The sequence below is a fragment of the Pleurodeles waltl genome, chromosome 5 (genome assembly GCF_031143425.1).
Source record: "Pleurodeles waltl isolate 20211129_DDA chromosome 5, aPleWal1.hap1.20221129, whole genome shotgun sequence".
Classification (NCBI taxonomy): Eukaryota; Metazoa; Chordata; class Amphibia; order Caudata; family Salamandridae; genus Pleurodeles; species Pleurodeles waltl.
In genome coordinates this window covers 1,712,814,765-1,712,831,270 of record NC_090444.1, presented here as the reverse complement: position 1 = coordinate 1,712,831,270, position 16,506 = coordinate 1,712,814,765, and the positions used below count along the sequence as shown (strand labels likewise).

General features: G+C 43.8%; 1 protein-coding gene across 1 annotated transcript in view; it reads right to left on the bottom strand.

Moving 5' to 3' along the window:
- LOC138296694 (adhesion G protein-coupled receptor F5-like) overlaps positions 1-16,506 on the bottom strand; it is a 1,174,222-nt gene that overhangs the window by 838,632 nt on the left and 319,084 nt on the right. The window contains exon 5 of the mRNA XM_069236066.1: positions 11,453-11,800. Within this exon, the coding sequence (XP_069092167.1) occupies positions 11,453-11,800 (348 nt within the window). The remainder of the gene's footprint in view (positions 1-11,452; positions 11,801-16,506) is intronic.

Sequence of the window (16,506 nt, the reverse complement as noted above, 5' to 3'; positions counted from 1 at the left end):
TGTGAGGGACATGTGTTTTTTTAGCCAAATTTTGAGGTTTGCAAACGATTCTGGGTAACAGAACCTGGTCCGAGCCCCGCAAGTCACCCCTCCTTGGATTCCCCTAGGTCTCTAGTTTTCAGAAATGTACAGGTTTGGTAGGTTTCCCTAGGTGCTGGCTGAGCTAGAGGCCAAAATCTACAGGTAGGCACTTCGAAAAAAACACCTCTGTTTTTTCCAAAATTTAGGATGTGTCCACGTTGCGCTTTGGGGTGTTTCCTGTCGCCGGCGCTAGGCCTACCCACGCAAGTGAGGTATCATTTTTATCGGGAGACTTGGGGGAACGCTGGGTGGAAGGAAATTTGTAGCTCCTCTCAGATTCCAGAACTTTCTGCTACAAAAATGTGAGGGACATGTGTTTTTTTAGCCAAATTTTGAGGTTTGCAAAGGATTCTGGGTAACAGAACCTGGTCCGAGCCCCGCAAGTCACCCCTCCTTGGATTCCCCTAGGTCTCCAGTTTTCAGAAATGCACAGGTTTGGTAGGTTTCCCTAGGTGCCGGCTGAGCTAGAGGCCAAAATCTACAGGTAGGCACTTCGCAAAAAACACCTCTGTTTTTTTCCAAAATTTAGGATGTGTCCACGTTGCGCTTTGGGGTGTTTCCTGTCGCCGGCACTAGGCCTACCCACGCAAGTGAGGTATCATTTTTATCGGGAGACTTGGGGGAACGCTGGGTAGAAGGAAATTTGTAGCTCCTCTCAGATTCCAGAACTTTCTGCCACAGAAATGTGAGGAACATGTGTTTTTTTAGCCAAATTTTGAGGTTTGCAAAGGATTCTGGGTAACAGAACCTGGTCCAAGCCCCGCAAGTCACCCCTCCTTGGATTCCCCTAGGTCTCTAGTTTTCAGAAATGTACAGGTTTGGTAGGTTTCCCTAGGTGCCGGCTGAGCTAGAGGCCAAAATCTACAGGTAGGCACTTCGCAAAAAACACCTCTGTTTTTTTCCAAAATTTAGGATGTGTCCACGTTGTGCTTTGGGGTGTTTCCTGTCGCCGGCGCTAGGCCTACCCACGCAAGTGAGGTATCATTTTTATCGGGAGACTTGGGGGAACGCTGGGTGGAAGGAAATTTGTAGCTCCTCTAAGATTCCAGAACTTTCTGCCACAAAAATGTGAGGGACATGTGTTTTTTTAGCCAAATATTGAGGTTTGCAAAGGATTCTGGGTAACAGAACCTGGTCCGAGCCCCGCAAGTCACCCCTCCTTGGATTCCCCTAGGTCTCTAGTTTTCAGAAATGCACAGGTTTGGTAGGTTTCCCTAGGTGCCGGCTGAGCTAGAGGCCAAACTCTACAGGTAGGCACTTCGCAAAAAACACCTCTGTTTTTTTGCAAAATTTAGGATGTGTCCACGTTGCGCTTTGGGGTGTTTCCTGTCGCCGGCGCTAGGCCTACCCACGCAAGTGAGGTATCATTTTTATCGGGAGACTTGGGGGAACGCTGGGTGGAAGGAAATTTGTAGCTCCTCTCAGATTCCAGAACTTTCTGCCACAAAAATGTGAGGAACATGTGTTTTTTTAGCCAAATTTTGAGGTTTGCAAAGGATTCTGGGTAACAGAACCTGGTCCGAGCCCCGCAAGTCACCCCTCCCTGGATTCCCCTAGGTCTCTAGTTTTCAGAAATGCACAGGTTTGGTAGGTTTCCCTAGGTGCCGGCTGAGCTAGAGGCCAAAATCTACAGGTAGGCACTTCGCAAAAAACACCTCTGTTTTTTTCCAAAATTTAGGATGTGTCCACGTTGCGCTTTGGGGTGTTTCCTGTCGCCGGCGCTAGGCCTACCCACGCAAGTGAGGTATCATTTTTATCGGGAGACTTGGGGGAACGCTGGGTGGAAGGAAATTTGTAGCTCCTCTCAGATTCCAGAACTTTCTGCCACAGAAATGTGAGGGACATGTGTTTTTTTAGCCAAATTTTGAGGTTTGCAAAGGATTCTGGGTAACAGAACCTGGTCCGAGCCCCGTAAGTCACCCCTCCTTGGATTCCCCTAGGTCTCTAGTTTTCAGAAATGCACAGGTTTGGTAGGTTTCCCTAGGTGCCGTCTGAGCTAGAGGCCAAAATCTACAGGTAGGCACTTCGCAAAAAACACCTCTGTTTTTTTCCAAAATTTAGGATGTGTCCACGTTGCGCTTTGGGGTGTTTCCTGTCGCCGGCGCTAGGCCTACCCACGCAAGTGAGGTATCATTTTTATCGGGAGACTTGGGGGAACGCTGGGTGGAAGGAAATTTGTAGCTCCTCTCAGATTCCAGAACTTTCTGCCACAGAAATGTGAGGGACATGTGTTTTTTTAGCCAAATTTTGAGGTTTGCAAACGATTCTGGGTAACAGAACCTGGTCCGAGCCCCGCAAGTCACCCCTCCTTGGATTCCCCTAGGTCTCTAGTTTTCAGAAATGTACAGGTTTGGTAGGTTTCCCTAGGTGCTGGCTGAGCTAGAGGCCAAAATCTACAGGTAGGCACTTCGAAAAAAACACCTCTGTTTTTTCCAAAATTTAGGATGTGTCCACGTTGCGCTTTGGGGTGTTTCCTGTCGCCGGCGCTAGGCCTACCCACGCAAGTGAGGTATCATTTTTATCGGGAGACTTGGGGGAACGCTGGGTGGAAGGAAATTTGTAGCTCCTCTCAGATTCCAGAACTTTCTGCTACAAAAATGTGAGGGACATGTGTTTTTTTAGCCAAATTTTGAGGTTTGCAAAGGATTCTGGGTAACAGAACCTGGTCCGAGCCCCGCAAGTCACCCCTCCTTGGATTCCCCTAGGTCTCCAGTTTTCAGAAATGCACAGGTTTGGTAGGTTTCCCTAGGTGCCGGCTGAGCTAGAGGCCAAAATCTACAGGTAGGCACTTCGCAAAAAACACCTCTGTTTTTTTCCAAAATTTAGGATGTGTCCACGTTGCGCTTTGGGGTGTTTCCTGTCGCCGGCACTAGGCCTACCCACGCAAGTGAGGTATCATTTTTATCGGGAGACTTGGGGGAACGCTGGGTAGAAGGAAATTTGTAGCTCCTCTCAGATTCCAGAACTTTCTGCCACAGAAATGTGAGGAACATGTGTTTTTTTAGCCAAATTTTGAGGTTTGCAAAGGATTCTGGGTAACAGAACCTGGTCCAAGCCCCGCAAGTCACCCCTCCTTGGATTCCCCTAGGTCTCTAGTTTTCAGAAATGTACAGGTTTGGTAGGTTTCCCTAGGTGCCGGCTGAGCTAGAGGCCAAAATCTACAGGTAGGCACTTCGCAAAAAACACCTCTGTTTTTTTCCAAAATTTAGGATGTGTCCACGTTGTGCTTTGGGGTGTTTCCTGTCGCCGGCGCTAGGCCTACCCACGCAAGTGAGGTATCATTTTTATCGGGAGACTTGGGGGAACGCTGGGTGGAAGGAAATTTGTAGCATCTCTCAGATTCCAGAACTTCCTGCCACAAAAATGTAAGGGACATGTGTTTTTTTAGCCAAATTTTGAGGTTTGCAAAGGATTCTGGGTAACAGAACCTGGTCCGAGCCCTGCAAGTCACCCCTCCTTGGATTCCCCTAGGTCTCTAGTTTTCAGAAATGCACAGGTTTGGTAGGTTTCCCTAGGTGCCGGCTGAGCTAGAGGCCAAAATCTACAGGTAGGCACTTCGCAAAAAACACCTCTGTTTTTTTGCAAAATTTAGGATGTGTCCACGTTGCGCTTTGGGGTGTTTCCTGTCGCCGGCGCTAGGCCTACCCACGCAAGTGAGGTATCATTTTTATCGGGAGACTTGGGGGAACGCTGGGTGGAAGGAAATTTGTAGCTCCTCTCAGATTCCAGAACTTTCTGCCACAGAAATGTGAGGAACATGTGTTTTTTTAGCCAAATTTTGAGGTTTGCAAAGGATTCTGGGTAACAGAACCTGGTCCAAGCCCCGCAAGTCACCCCTCCTTGGATTCCCCTAGGTCTCTAGTTTTCAGAAATGCACAGGTTCGGTAGGTTTCCATAGGTGCCGGCTGAGCTAGAGGCCAAAATCTACAGGTAGGCACTTCGCAAAAAAACACCTCTGTTTTCTTCCAAAAATTTGGATGTGTCCACTTTGCGCTTTGGGGCGTTTCCTGTCGCGGGCGCTAGGCCTACCCACACAAGTGAGGTATCTTTTTATCGGGAGACTTGGGGGAACATAGATTAGCAAAACAAGTGTTATTGCCCCTTGTCTTTCTCTACATATTTCCCTTCCAAATATAGGAGAGTGTGTAAAAAAGACATCTATTTGAGAAATGCCCTCTAATTCACATGCTAGTTTGGTCACCCCGGAATTCAGATATGTGCAAATAACCACTGCTCCTCAACACCTTATCTTGTGCCCTTTTTGGAAATACAAAGGTTTTCTTGATAGCAATTTTTTACTCTTTATATTTCAGCAAATGAATTGCTTTATACCCGGTATAGAATGAAAACGCACGTCAGGGTGCAGCTCATTTATTGGCTCTGGGTTCCTTGGTTTCTTGATGAACCTACAAGCCCTATATATCCCCGCAACCAGAGGAGTCCAGCAGACGTAATGGTATATTGCTTTCGATAATCTGACATTTCAGGGAAAAGTTACAGAGTAAAACGTAGAGAAACATTTATGTTTTTTTCACCTCAATTTCAATATTTTTCTTTTTCAGTTGTTATTTTCTGTAGGAAACCCTCGTAGGATCTACACAAATGACCCCTTGCTGAATTCAGAATTATGTCTACTTTTCAGAAATGTTTAGATTTCTGGGATCCAGCATTGGTTTCATGCCCATTTCTGTCACTGACTGGAAGGAGGCTGAAAGCACAAAAAACTGTAAAAATGGGGTATGTCCCAGTAAAATGCCAAAATTGTGTTGAAAAATTGAGTTTTCTGATTCAAGTCTGCCTGTTCCTGAAAGCTGGGAAGCTGCTGAGTTTAGCACCGCAAACCCTTTGTTGATGCCATTTTCAGGGGAAAAACCACAAGCCTTTTTCGGTAGCCACTTTTTCCAATTTTTTTGAAAAAAACGAAATTTTCACTGTATTTTGGCCAATTTCTTGGCCTCCTTCAAGGGAACCCACAAAGTCTGGGTACCTCTAGAATCCCTAGGATGTTGGAAAAGAAGGACGCAAATTTGGCTTGGTTAGCTTATGTGGACAAAAAATTATGAGGGCCTAAGCGCGAACTGCCCCAAATAGGCAAAAAAAGGCCTGGCACAGGAGGGGGAAAAGGCCTGGCAGCGAAGGGGTTAAATCTTTCCCTTGAGATGATTTGAAGACAAACAATATAGTTGGACCCCTTATGAAGCCATTGTGTCCCTGAATGCCCCTGAGGGAATAGCAGAGTGCTGGTCCAAGTGGAAAGCCGCAAATGCAAATGTGTTGATAAAGACTAGCAAATTTTTAATAACAGTATGTGCGTCAACCTAGCATTGTTGCCACAGTGATAGAAATCTAGAGCAGGAGTCAACAGTGACTAAGATGTATTTGTATGCGCCATCAAGTGTCAGCGGACCACAATGGTCCCGGTACATACATTGTAGACATTTGTTGGAAATTAGGAAAGGGTGGCTGCAGTGTTTTTTTATACGATGGACGTATTTGTTTGCTGACAGATGTCACAACAAAGGACATGCTGTTTGGCCTATTTGTATAGACCTGGCTACACAACAAAGATCAACAGTACTCTTTCACTGCATTGCTTTAAAATCTCAATTCACACCGGATAACCCCCTCGGTCCAGTAGTTATCCACCCTGGCCAATTCACTTACTCCTGTGTACTAAGGAGAAGAGTACATCAACCTGGATTAGACACCCAATCCCGGAAAAGAAATCTAATTTAGAAACTGTTGTTGGTGTACATGCGGCACCTCGCACAACACACTACCTTATGCAGACAAGTAACCAAAATATCTGGATTTCTACGAATCAGATAACCAAACCAACCAATCATACAGTGCAGCACCATTTTTCTTGCGCCTTTTAGCGCCCCCCTACCGCCACCATGTGTGCACCGTATTTAAAGTACGACGCACCATGGTGTAGGGTAGGTGGCTATGGTGTATTTTTTTACGCTATTTATGTACTCTGCAGGAGTAGCACCAAAATGTTGGTGCTACTCCTGCGGAGTACATAGGGGCCTGTTGTATTCAATGGCATGCCCCCTTTTAACGCATGCTCCGCACAGGCATTAAAAGTGGCAAAAAACATGACGCAAGTAAATTTGTTAGATTTCCTTGTACCATTTTTTCAGCACCCCTAATGGGGGAACACCCCCTTTGCATATATTATGCCTGGCGCAGGCATATTGTAGCGCAAAGGATTACAAAGTGGCGCAATGCATGCATTGCGCCACTTGTAAATATGGTGCAGCATTCTTGGCCTTCTGTCGCTAATGTGGTGTTCGAATGGAACCAGGGGCCCTTAATTATGCTCTTAAATATGCCGATAAATTCACAAATATGAATAGTACATCAACAATGTCATGATCAGTTCACCAACTGAACCCACAATCAGCATTGTATATTCCAATATTTCAGAGAATGCATACAATTAATTTTTCACACTCATACTTCAAAAAGTATGAAACAATTAGAAACACACACACACACATAAATCAGTTCACTCTGTTCATACTTACACTCCACAATCGTTGAGGAATGCATTGCAAGTCAGACCTCCTGGGAAACTCTGGTGTGAGTACCACTGGAGGAGTTCTAGAATATCCACTATTCTCTCAGAGTAACTGGGAATACTTTTTGTGGATTCTTAAAAAGCAGAGGTGCTCTTTCTTGTGCAATCACCCTCTGCTACCAATTTGTGGGAACAAAAACCCAAATATTCAGGACACCCCAAACTTCAGAAAACTCATAATTTTACCTTATATGGTTCTCCCACTGCAGGAAATTGCACAAAAAGGCCCCTTCCCCTACATCAATATAGCAGAGTACCAAAAAATTTAACTGGGCCCTCTCAATAATCTCTATATCAGGGATGGGTTAGAGGGGTTCATTACAAAAATCTCAAAATCAAGCACAATAGAGTAAACGCCATGTAGGCTCAACTGCAACGTTATACAGAGTAATCAAAATAAGAAAACCATTCTAGGTACTAGGTAAGAAGTAAAATCAAAAATATTTGGACAGCATCCCTACCAGCACCAGGGAAAGTGAAAGCAACCTCACTAATAATCCGGCTCACCCTCAAAATCAAGGGGTCCTTAAATGCAGTTCTCGCGTAATAAATTAGCAATACAGCTAAATCATCATGGTCTGATTGTACGTAACACCTCTTTAGCAAATCACGAATATGACCGTCATTACTTCAACATAAAATCAGCATCCCATTTTAAGAAAACATCCCCAGGGCCAGATGTACGAAAAAAGCAATTTGCGACTTGCAAATTGCGAGTCCCTGCGACTTGCAATTTGCAACTCGCAAATTGCTATGCAGTACGGTGTCTCAGACACCGACTGCAACTCGCAATGGGGTCGCAATGACCCACCTCATGAATATTCATGAGGTGGGTCGCAAATTGCGGCCCCATTGCGAGTATAGGCACTCGCTAACATGGAGGCCTGCTGATGTCAGCAGGCCTCCATGTTAGCGACCTGCTTGTCAATAAAGCAGGTTTTTTTTTTTTAAAGTGTAGACCGTTTTCCATAAGGGAAAACGAGCTGCACTTTAAAAAAATCCGAAACCTCTAGTTTCGGTTTTTCAGGGCAGGGAGTGGTCCTTTGGACCACTCCCTGCCCTGAAAAATTAATATCTGGTCCAGTCACAAAGGGGAAGGGGTCCCACGGGGACCCCTTCCCGTTTGCGACTGGGTTACCATCCACTTCAAGTGGATGGTAACTGCGAGTCCATTTGCGGCCGCTTTCGCGGCCGCAAATGGAATTGCATACCAGTGCGAGTCGCTAATAGGAAGGGAACACCCCTTCCTATTAGCGAGTCTGAAATGCATTTTGCGAGTCGGATCCGACTCGCAAAATGCATTTCTGCATAGCAAACCCACGTTTGCGAGTCGCAAACGGCGATTTTCGCCGTTTGCGAGTCGCAAACGGGTTGCTACATCTGGCCCCCAGTTTCTTCCTTGCTGCTGCCATCTGGAGATGACAAAATACGAAATATTCTCACAATATCACTTCAAACAAATTAATATGATTCAACTAGACAGCGGAACTACAGTGGAAGTGCCTTGAAGTTGCAACAAGTTAGGAACACTGGAATGTTCACTCAAAGCTTTGAATTCAAAACAGTGAAAAAGACCCTTACATCAGCTACCTTCACTCTATAAAGCTTGTGTGGAGAGAAGATGTGTAGGGAAACAAAAACGGAGGGGGTGAATACAGGAGTGAAAAACAGAAACCGCGTTCATTTTATCCAATATGCCATTTTCACATAAATGTGGCATTACTAGTCATATTATTACTTCTATACCTCATATTGAATTTCTTTCAACTATAACTACATTTGGTTTTCATTTACATTGAGGATCTAACATCCAAATAGTATTATTCATTATTTCAAAAAAAATATAAATTTAGAAAAAAGCCACTTCTACAACATTGATGGGCAATGGTTGCATAATGTAACTGCCACTCCTCCTGACCGGTGGGTACCTGTTTCGACCTCTGAGTTAAGCAGGAAAACACTCTGTAAAAAATGAATGAGATAAAATGCCTCTGTTTTGATAAGAATGTTGAGGAAAGGATGCCACAAAGCAAATGAAGAACTACAGCAGATTGTCATTAATACTAGCTATTTAGGCCCAGATTTATACTTTTTGACGCAAACCTGCATTAGCGCTGGTTTGCGTCATAAAGTATACCGCCGGCTAGCGCCATTCCTGGAAACCAGACGGGCGTCATATTAAGCTATAACACTGGCCAGCGGCTAGGCCCATTTAGCGTAAAAATTATTGACGTTAACTGGGTTGGGGAAGGCGTAGGGGAAACGGGAAGTTGTGTGTGAAAGAATGGCACTAGTCAGGTTAGAGTCAAGAAAATGACTCTAACCTGATTAGCATCATTATTTCCACGCACAACCCCCATGGACATGACTCCTGTCTAAGTAAAGACAGAAGTCATGCCCCCCAGCCCAATGGCCATGCCCAGGGAACATAAGTCCCCTGGGCATGGCCATTGGGCAAAGTGCCATGTAGGGGGGGCTCAACTTAGTCCCCCCTATGGCACTTTGCAAACAAATAATAATACTTACCTGGACTTCCCTGGGATGGGTCCCCCCCATCCTTAGGTGTCCTCCAGGTGTGGGTGCGGGTGGATGGGGGTGTCCGTGGGGCAGGGGATGGTACCTGTGAGCTGTTTCCATGGTCTTTGACCATGGAAAAAGGCCCACAGGTCCCCTAACGCCTGCCCTGACCCAGGCGTTAAATAATGGTCCTAAGCAGGCTTACCCCCATTATTTAAGGCCCTCCTCCTCCCGTGCATGATTTTTCAGGGGAGGATAAATAAGGCGCTAGGGCCTTTAAGTCATTTTTTGTCTGGGTAAGCCTAACTTGCATCTCATTGACCCAGGGTAGTTTCCCGCAGGCAAAAAAGGACTTAAACTCCAATATTTTGGCGCTAGACATGTCTAGTGTCAAAATCTAAATATGGAGTTAGGTTTGCGTTGGATTTGCGTAAAAAAAAAAATGATGTGCATCCGGTGCAAACAGAGTATAAATATGCCCCTCAATATTATCTTGCAGGAGAAAAGAGGAACAGGGACCATGTTAGTTTTTCTGATGAATAATAGCATATGATAGTATACAAGGCAACAGGGTGAAGGGGGTGTAGATGGTGCTTCGAAAATACTGCACACTATCAAGGGGAGATTATGTTTTTATTATGTTTACTCTCCATTAAAGACTGAAACATCTTGATCAAAATGAGACACTGTCCAATTTGGCAAAGGTGCCATAACATTTTCAAATTACAGAGCTAGCCGTTTCAACATAAGCAGCACAGAAATGTATGAATTAATTAAATTGGCAGCCTTTTTCTAAATATTGACAAAAATAAACCCATAAATCATCTGCGCCATCCCCATCGGTGGTTTGCGGTCTCCCTTAACTCCTTTGGTTATTTTGAGTGAAAGAAGCTCTAAATTAGTCTCTCCACCTAGTAATCTTAAGGGGCAAGTCATCCCTTTTTTCTCAGTTTTCACAAGCCCTGCCTTGTGGAGGCATAATCATACTTTCTTGAATGCAATTCTGCACATAGGGAAGCTACCTACTGGCCTCCTTATGTAAATTATATACAGAGTTTTGTTGCTGATGGAGGCCCCTTCGTCTTTACGATCTTCATGAAAGGTTTTGTATGTATAGGTTTCTCCTAAACATTAATACTATGGCTTTTGCAGAAACTGATTACAGGCACTGGAATGTGTGGACAATAAATGCTTGGGGCTACTCATGGCTACTCTCAAACATTATGGCCCATATTTATACTTTTTTAGTGCTGCATTTGCACCTCTTTTTGATGCAAAATACATACATACATATATATGTACATGAACAGGCTGAAGGCACTGATGCAATTAAAAAAATGCATCTAAAAACATCATATTTGTGTTGTAGGCAATACATGAGATGAATCACAAACAATACCCTGGTAGTGATGGACAAACTAAAGGCATAAGATCAAAAGAGTACAGAACAGCCACTGTAAGGTTTTATAATCAACAGAGTGGCTAGAGAACATGCTGTAATCATTGGAATAAGAACGGCCATGCAGCAGGGATGAACGGAAACCATTTGTTTTCAAGCCACCGGTCAGAAGTAGCAGGAAACCAAGTTTCTCTCAGATTGAGGCTGTGACTGATAATGGCCATCAGACAAATGAGACAGATGTACAATGCTAGCCCATTAATATATGGGATGGGGTATAATTTTTGCAGGGAACATTTGGAGAGTGGTGTGATGTAAATATACCTCCTATGGAATAATGAGTACATAACAAAAAAAGCAACCTATAATAATAGCATAGGAGCCGTGAAATATGTGTATAATTTGTTTATCACTCTTAAATTTTCAACAATACCTTGAAGCAGACATCATTTTCAGTCCATACCTGGCACTTAAGAGTAACCAGCAGCTGCTTCAGGATTTGTCTGTTATAGGATATTTTAGACTTACCCATGTGAGGGTTTTTCCTGGTCACCTGGTCATCTCATTTTAACTTCTCTGTACCTTTAAGGCCGGTCCAAGATGGCAGGTGTGCATTAACTAACATCAAGCACAACAACTTGAAAGTGGAATGCAGCAGTATGGCTGTGGACCTCAATGCATGCTTTCTTTTTAAGATGGCAAACAAAACAATAGGATGACGGCAAAAACCTGTGAGTTGTATTAGCCTTGCCACACCCAAATAACAGAAGATGACTTCAGTGCAAAGTACATTATTTTGCAGTAAATGTTTTCAGGTCTTTGTTAAACCCATATAGATTAATTAGAAAATTCTAACATTTTTTACATACCTTTATCAGGCAAAGTTGTAGAATTTGTTATTGCTGTCGTAAGTGGGGTTGTAGTTGTCACTGTTGTCACTGTTGTCAATTTCGTAGTAGTTACAGTTGTTAATGGTGTTGTAGTGGTCACTGTTGTTACTGGTGTTGTAGTGGTGACTGGAGTGGTAATTTTCATTGTTGTCTTTGGAGTTGTAGCAGGTACTGGTTGACAATGTGTCCCCTCCGGAGGAAATGAGTTGATGCAGTCACAGCCATTTAGTGTGCTGGAGCAGTTGGGCCTTGCCACACAAGTGTCCGAGGGCCAGTTGTAGCCATCTTCGCATGAACACTGAACTGTAGCCGCATTTAGGGAGCACTCTGTAGAAAATTTTAAAAAAGTTATACAAGATAGCCAAGACATCTGCTAAGTTTTAGAGAATCCAAATTACTAGTGTGGGCTTCTCAACTATAGTTCCAGTATGTCGTACACTGCATTAAAATGTGAGCACTAAATTACATTATTTGAAGACGCACTCAACAACATTTCATCTATTCCTCACACAAGTGGAAGTTGTGTGAACATGCTTTTGATTATGTGTAATGTTTTACTCTATGTTTAATTTATGATTCAAGTACCTTCTTTTATGAGCGACCGATTTGCTCTATTCAGAGGGCACAACTTGGAGAAGATTGGTACTCTTGAAGAAGCACAAAGAAAATTATTTATTGTGACCTACGCCCGGTAGAGTGGACATTCCTCCACCATTTATTTCCATAGTTTTATTACCTGCTCCCGAACACTATGGGACTAATTTACAAGCCCCTTGAGCATTTTTTTATGGCGCGTTGCATTTACAAACTGATGCAATGGGACCATTGCGCCACATTGTGAAACCTTGTGCCACTTTTTACCTGCAACAGGTATAACGTATGCAAGGTAGGTGCTCCCCTATTAGAAGCCAGGCAGAACTGGCACAGTGAAGTCTCCAGGATTTCACTGCATCATTCTGCGGCTTCACTGCGTCAAAAATGTAACACTGCTCAGCGCAGGAGTTAAAGTGACACAGGGCTTTTTAGAATGGGGGCCTTCATTTTTTGATGCTAGTGAAGCAATGCGTAATTCTAACACCGCAAATGCAATTTGTAACTGTACTTATGTTCTAAAAATGTAAGGGTCAAAGATCCAAACGGTGGATTGCTTTGGTAGGATATTTGGTAATGTATGTGGATTTGGGTGGCAATATCCCTCTTGAAGAACAACAAACAGCCCTTCCCTGGTCGATCCCACATATTACCAAGGCCCACTCTTTTTTAGATTTTCCCTAATGTGGCAAATCCAGGGCAATCTCCCAGCACCCGGGATCCCCAAGATTTCCTCCAAGCCATGTCTGTAAGCAACCAGTTCTGGGGTAACCCAAATTCTTCTCCAGAACATCAGAGGCCTAAGGCCATTACCTTTGTTGATCGGCCTGAGACCCAGATCCAACCTTAATTGGATCAAGAGCGTGCTCAAAGATAAATTTACCAACTGACTTAACAATGTATTTTTTAAGAGGTGGATGTTGTTTACTGGATTATGCTCCACAATTCTGCCCCATACGTCAGAGCTCCCAGGGCGCGCACTTTATTGATATCAATAACCGGTCATGTGAGCCTAAATAAAGACCCCGCCCCCGGATGCCTTTGCAAGCCCCCCGGTAAATTGTGCCAGTATTAAATTTTGCTTGTCCGTATGATATAACCAATCCAAATTCTTAGCATGATCCCTAAATACTCAAAAACAGGGACCCTTTCTAAAGGGATTCCATTTAGTTTGGGACACGGGCAGGTAGAAGAGGGTGGGTTTAGTACCATTAATTTGGTTTTACTTGCATTGATTTCAGGATCCCTGGCCTTACAAAAATGAATAAAACTCTCCAATGCCTTTTGAGTGCCCATAGGGGTCTTTGAGAGAAGGAGGGTATCATCAGCAAACATTAGTGCTGGCACCTTGTTTTGTGCCAACTTGGGTGCATCGCTTGCTACACAATTCAAAGATTATATAAGTCCATTAATACATAAAATGAATAATGTTGTTGCCAGCATGCAGCCCTGTCTGACCCCTTTTCGAACAGGAAAGGGTACAGTGAGGTACCCCATCTTGCGGTACCACACTTGCACAAAATTTCCCCAGATGCAACCTTTTCATGATGTCACACAGGTAAGGTAGTACCCCAGGTTCTGCCAGGACTTGCCATAATACATCTTTTGGAACCATATACAGTAGAATGTCGCCTGTAAATCAACAAATACCAAATCCAGGCTGGTGCCCTCTAAAACCAATGTTTTCCAGTACAAAAGCTGCAATGTAAAAGGTTGATCAATAGTGGAGGTAGTCTGGTGAAACCCTGCTTGTAATTGGCTAAGGATTTTATTATCTTCAATCCATACCAAAAGCCTTTCCAAAATCACTTTTGCAAACACTTTCTGCTTATTATCAATAAGGCTTCTAGGCCTATATTGCCCGGGGAGCAATACGACACCCTTTTTATAAATAGGAATTATTTCTGCCCCAGCCCATGTAACAGGGACTGGCATACCATTCATTATGGAATTACAGAGATCCCAAAGATAAGGGCCCCACACATCAGGCGCAGAGCGATACAAGTCCCTGGAAATTGTATATAAACCGGGAGTCTTTCCGGGGGCTAATTTGCGAATAGCACTGAGAACTTCATCCAGTGTAATCATTGACTGCTCCTTAATATCACCAAGAGACCGCACTAAAATCTGTACTCAGAACAGCACTATGCATGGCTTCCCCTCTAGCAGTTTTTTACTTGTTTAGCATCCTTAAGGGTGTGTTTTAAACAATGTCTGGCACTGTTAGCTCTGTCTTTATCCTTTGATTTAATTCTAATTGCCTCAAGCAAATTGTTTTTGGCCAAGTGAGAATTGCTCCAATTAATCCTTGGGCGACCATCTGCCAAAAACATCTGTTTAAGTGCATCCACTAATCCTTGATGCACCTCAACTACTCTGGCCTCAACTACTCTGGCATCCTTGATGCACCTCAACTACTCTGGCTTTCTTTATCCCCCCTCCTCCAGTGTGGCACCCAGGGCCTCCAGAGCTGCTCCCACAGCTACATACATTACCTTAATGCAGTCTGGAGACTGCATGAAGTCACACCACTTAATTTTGCATCTGTTTGGGGATAGGCTGATCCTATTGTTTAAGGGTTCAGTAGTGAGTAGGGGGCCTTCGTGGTCTTCACCCCTAACTACAGAACTAAGGCATTATGATCGCTATCATACCTGGATATGACTGCCATATCAACAACACATGGCCATAATTTCATATCAATTAATAAATAGTCAACCAGAGAGGTCCTGCATACTCTTTTGAATGTATGAGACCCTCAGCTGTCTAAGTTGGTTCATCCATTTCTGGCATGAAGGGGATGCTAAAGAACAAGCACATTGATCTGTATTGCCAGAGGTGACCACTTCTTAATTAGAGGAATAGTTAATGGGTAATTGGCCATAACCTATCTTCATTACATATAATTTCATTAATACCACTTTCAAGGAGCTCGAACTGGCAATTAAGATCACCATCCAGAATGCTATAAGCACCATCTGGAATCAAGGAGAGAAGTACCGATAGGGTTTCCACCACATTCAAGACTTGCCCAGCACTAATGGGACTGGAATAAACATTAACCACATTCATATTGATACAATTTGGGAAAGAAAACATTGTACATGGAATATCATCAGTAGAAGTCTCAACAACCTTTGCTCTCCATCCTTGATGAGTTGCTACCCAAATGGTGAGCCCCCCAATGGCCTCCCTTTCTTCCCACCAATGGCCATCTTTAAAAACACTGCATATCCTGGGTACTGGATTTCTTGGCTCAACCATGTTTCTTGGAACAAACAAATAACATGGTGGTTTACAAATGAATCCCAATCGGGGAAAACCAACTTACTCTTCAGCACTGCTACATTCAGGATACAATTTTAATTGTGGTTTGTGGCTGGAGAGCACTTACAAGATCATCCGCTTGCCCCTGGATTAGCATGGATTCACAAACACCTGCCCCAACTGTGCTGGTAGTATTAGACAAACAGCCTGGGACACCTTCACGAATCCCAATTCTATTCCCTCAGTTTTCAATCTTAGCCCTCAAGCCACACAGTGCTACACTGGCCTCTGAATCTTTAAGTAAGTTATTGAAACACAGAGACACACTACCACTGGCTGTTTTAATCTCACCAGCTACAACTGCTAATTTATCTTGGTTTCCCTCACACAATGTGCTCTCCAAGTCGTCCTCACTACTTATGTTTGATAAAGCACTATCAAAACTTTGGCAGGGTTTCACTGAAATAGGACCAGTATCCATTACCTGCTAATGGGCCTGGGAAGACATATCTACTTTGTGTGAATACCTCTGGCCCCTGGCAGTTCCTCGAAACCTAAGTCTATCCACCTCCTCCAAGGCTCCATATCTATTAAATACAGGAATCCCATATCTTGAGACCTGACTTCCATGCGGAATGAGTGTCCTACCCTTACAAACTGGAGTCCAAGACCTAAAATTAAATGGATTAGGGTAAATAAACCAGAGGGGCTTGTAAAATACCCTAAAGGTAAAGTTGAAATAGAGGAACCAGAATTGTACCAGTGATTTCCTCCTACCAGGAAGGTTTGGACCAAGTGAGGGTCTCTAAATTTAATTATTACACAATCTCCGGGCCGGTCCGCAGGAAACCGGCCAATCCAATTTTCCCTTCTTGTTAAAATAATGCCACTGGTCATTGCAAAGTGAAAATTCCTATTTCGGACGAGCCATTTTAAACACTTATTGGTGAGTTCCTCCTGGGACTCTTCTTGACATACCTTTAATATGGGCACCCCTGACAAAACCACTGCATGAGGACAGATGGCCGGGGGAAGATCAATAACATTTTCTTTTATTTCAATGGCGGGGTTCGTCAACCCGCTCTCCTGCCTGGTTGCAGGATTCCCCTCCCTACTAATTGTAGTCTGGCTGCCTACCCTACATCCCTGACTCACACATGTCTGCTCCTCCAGAT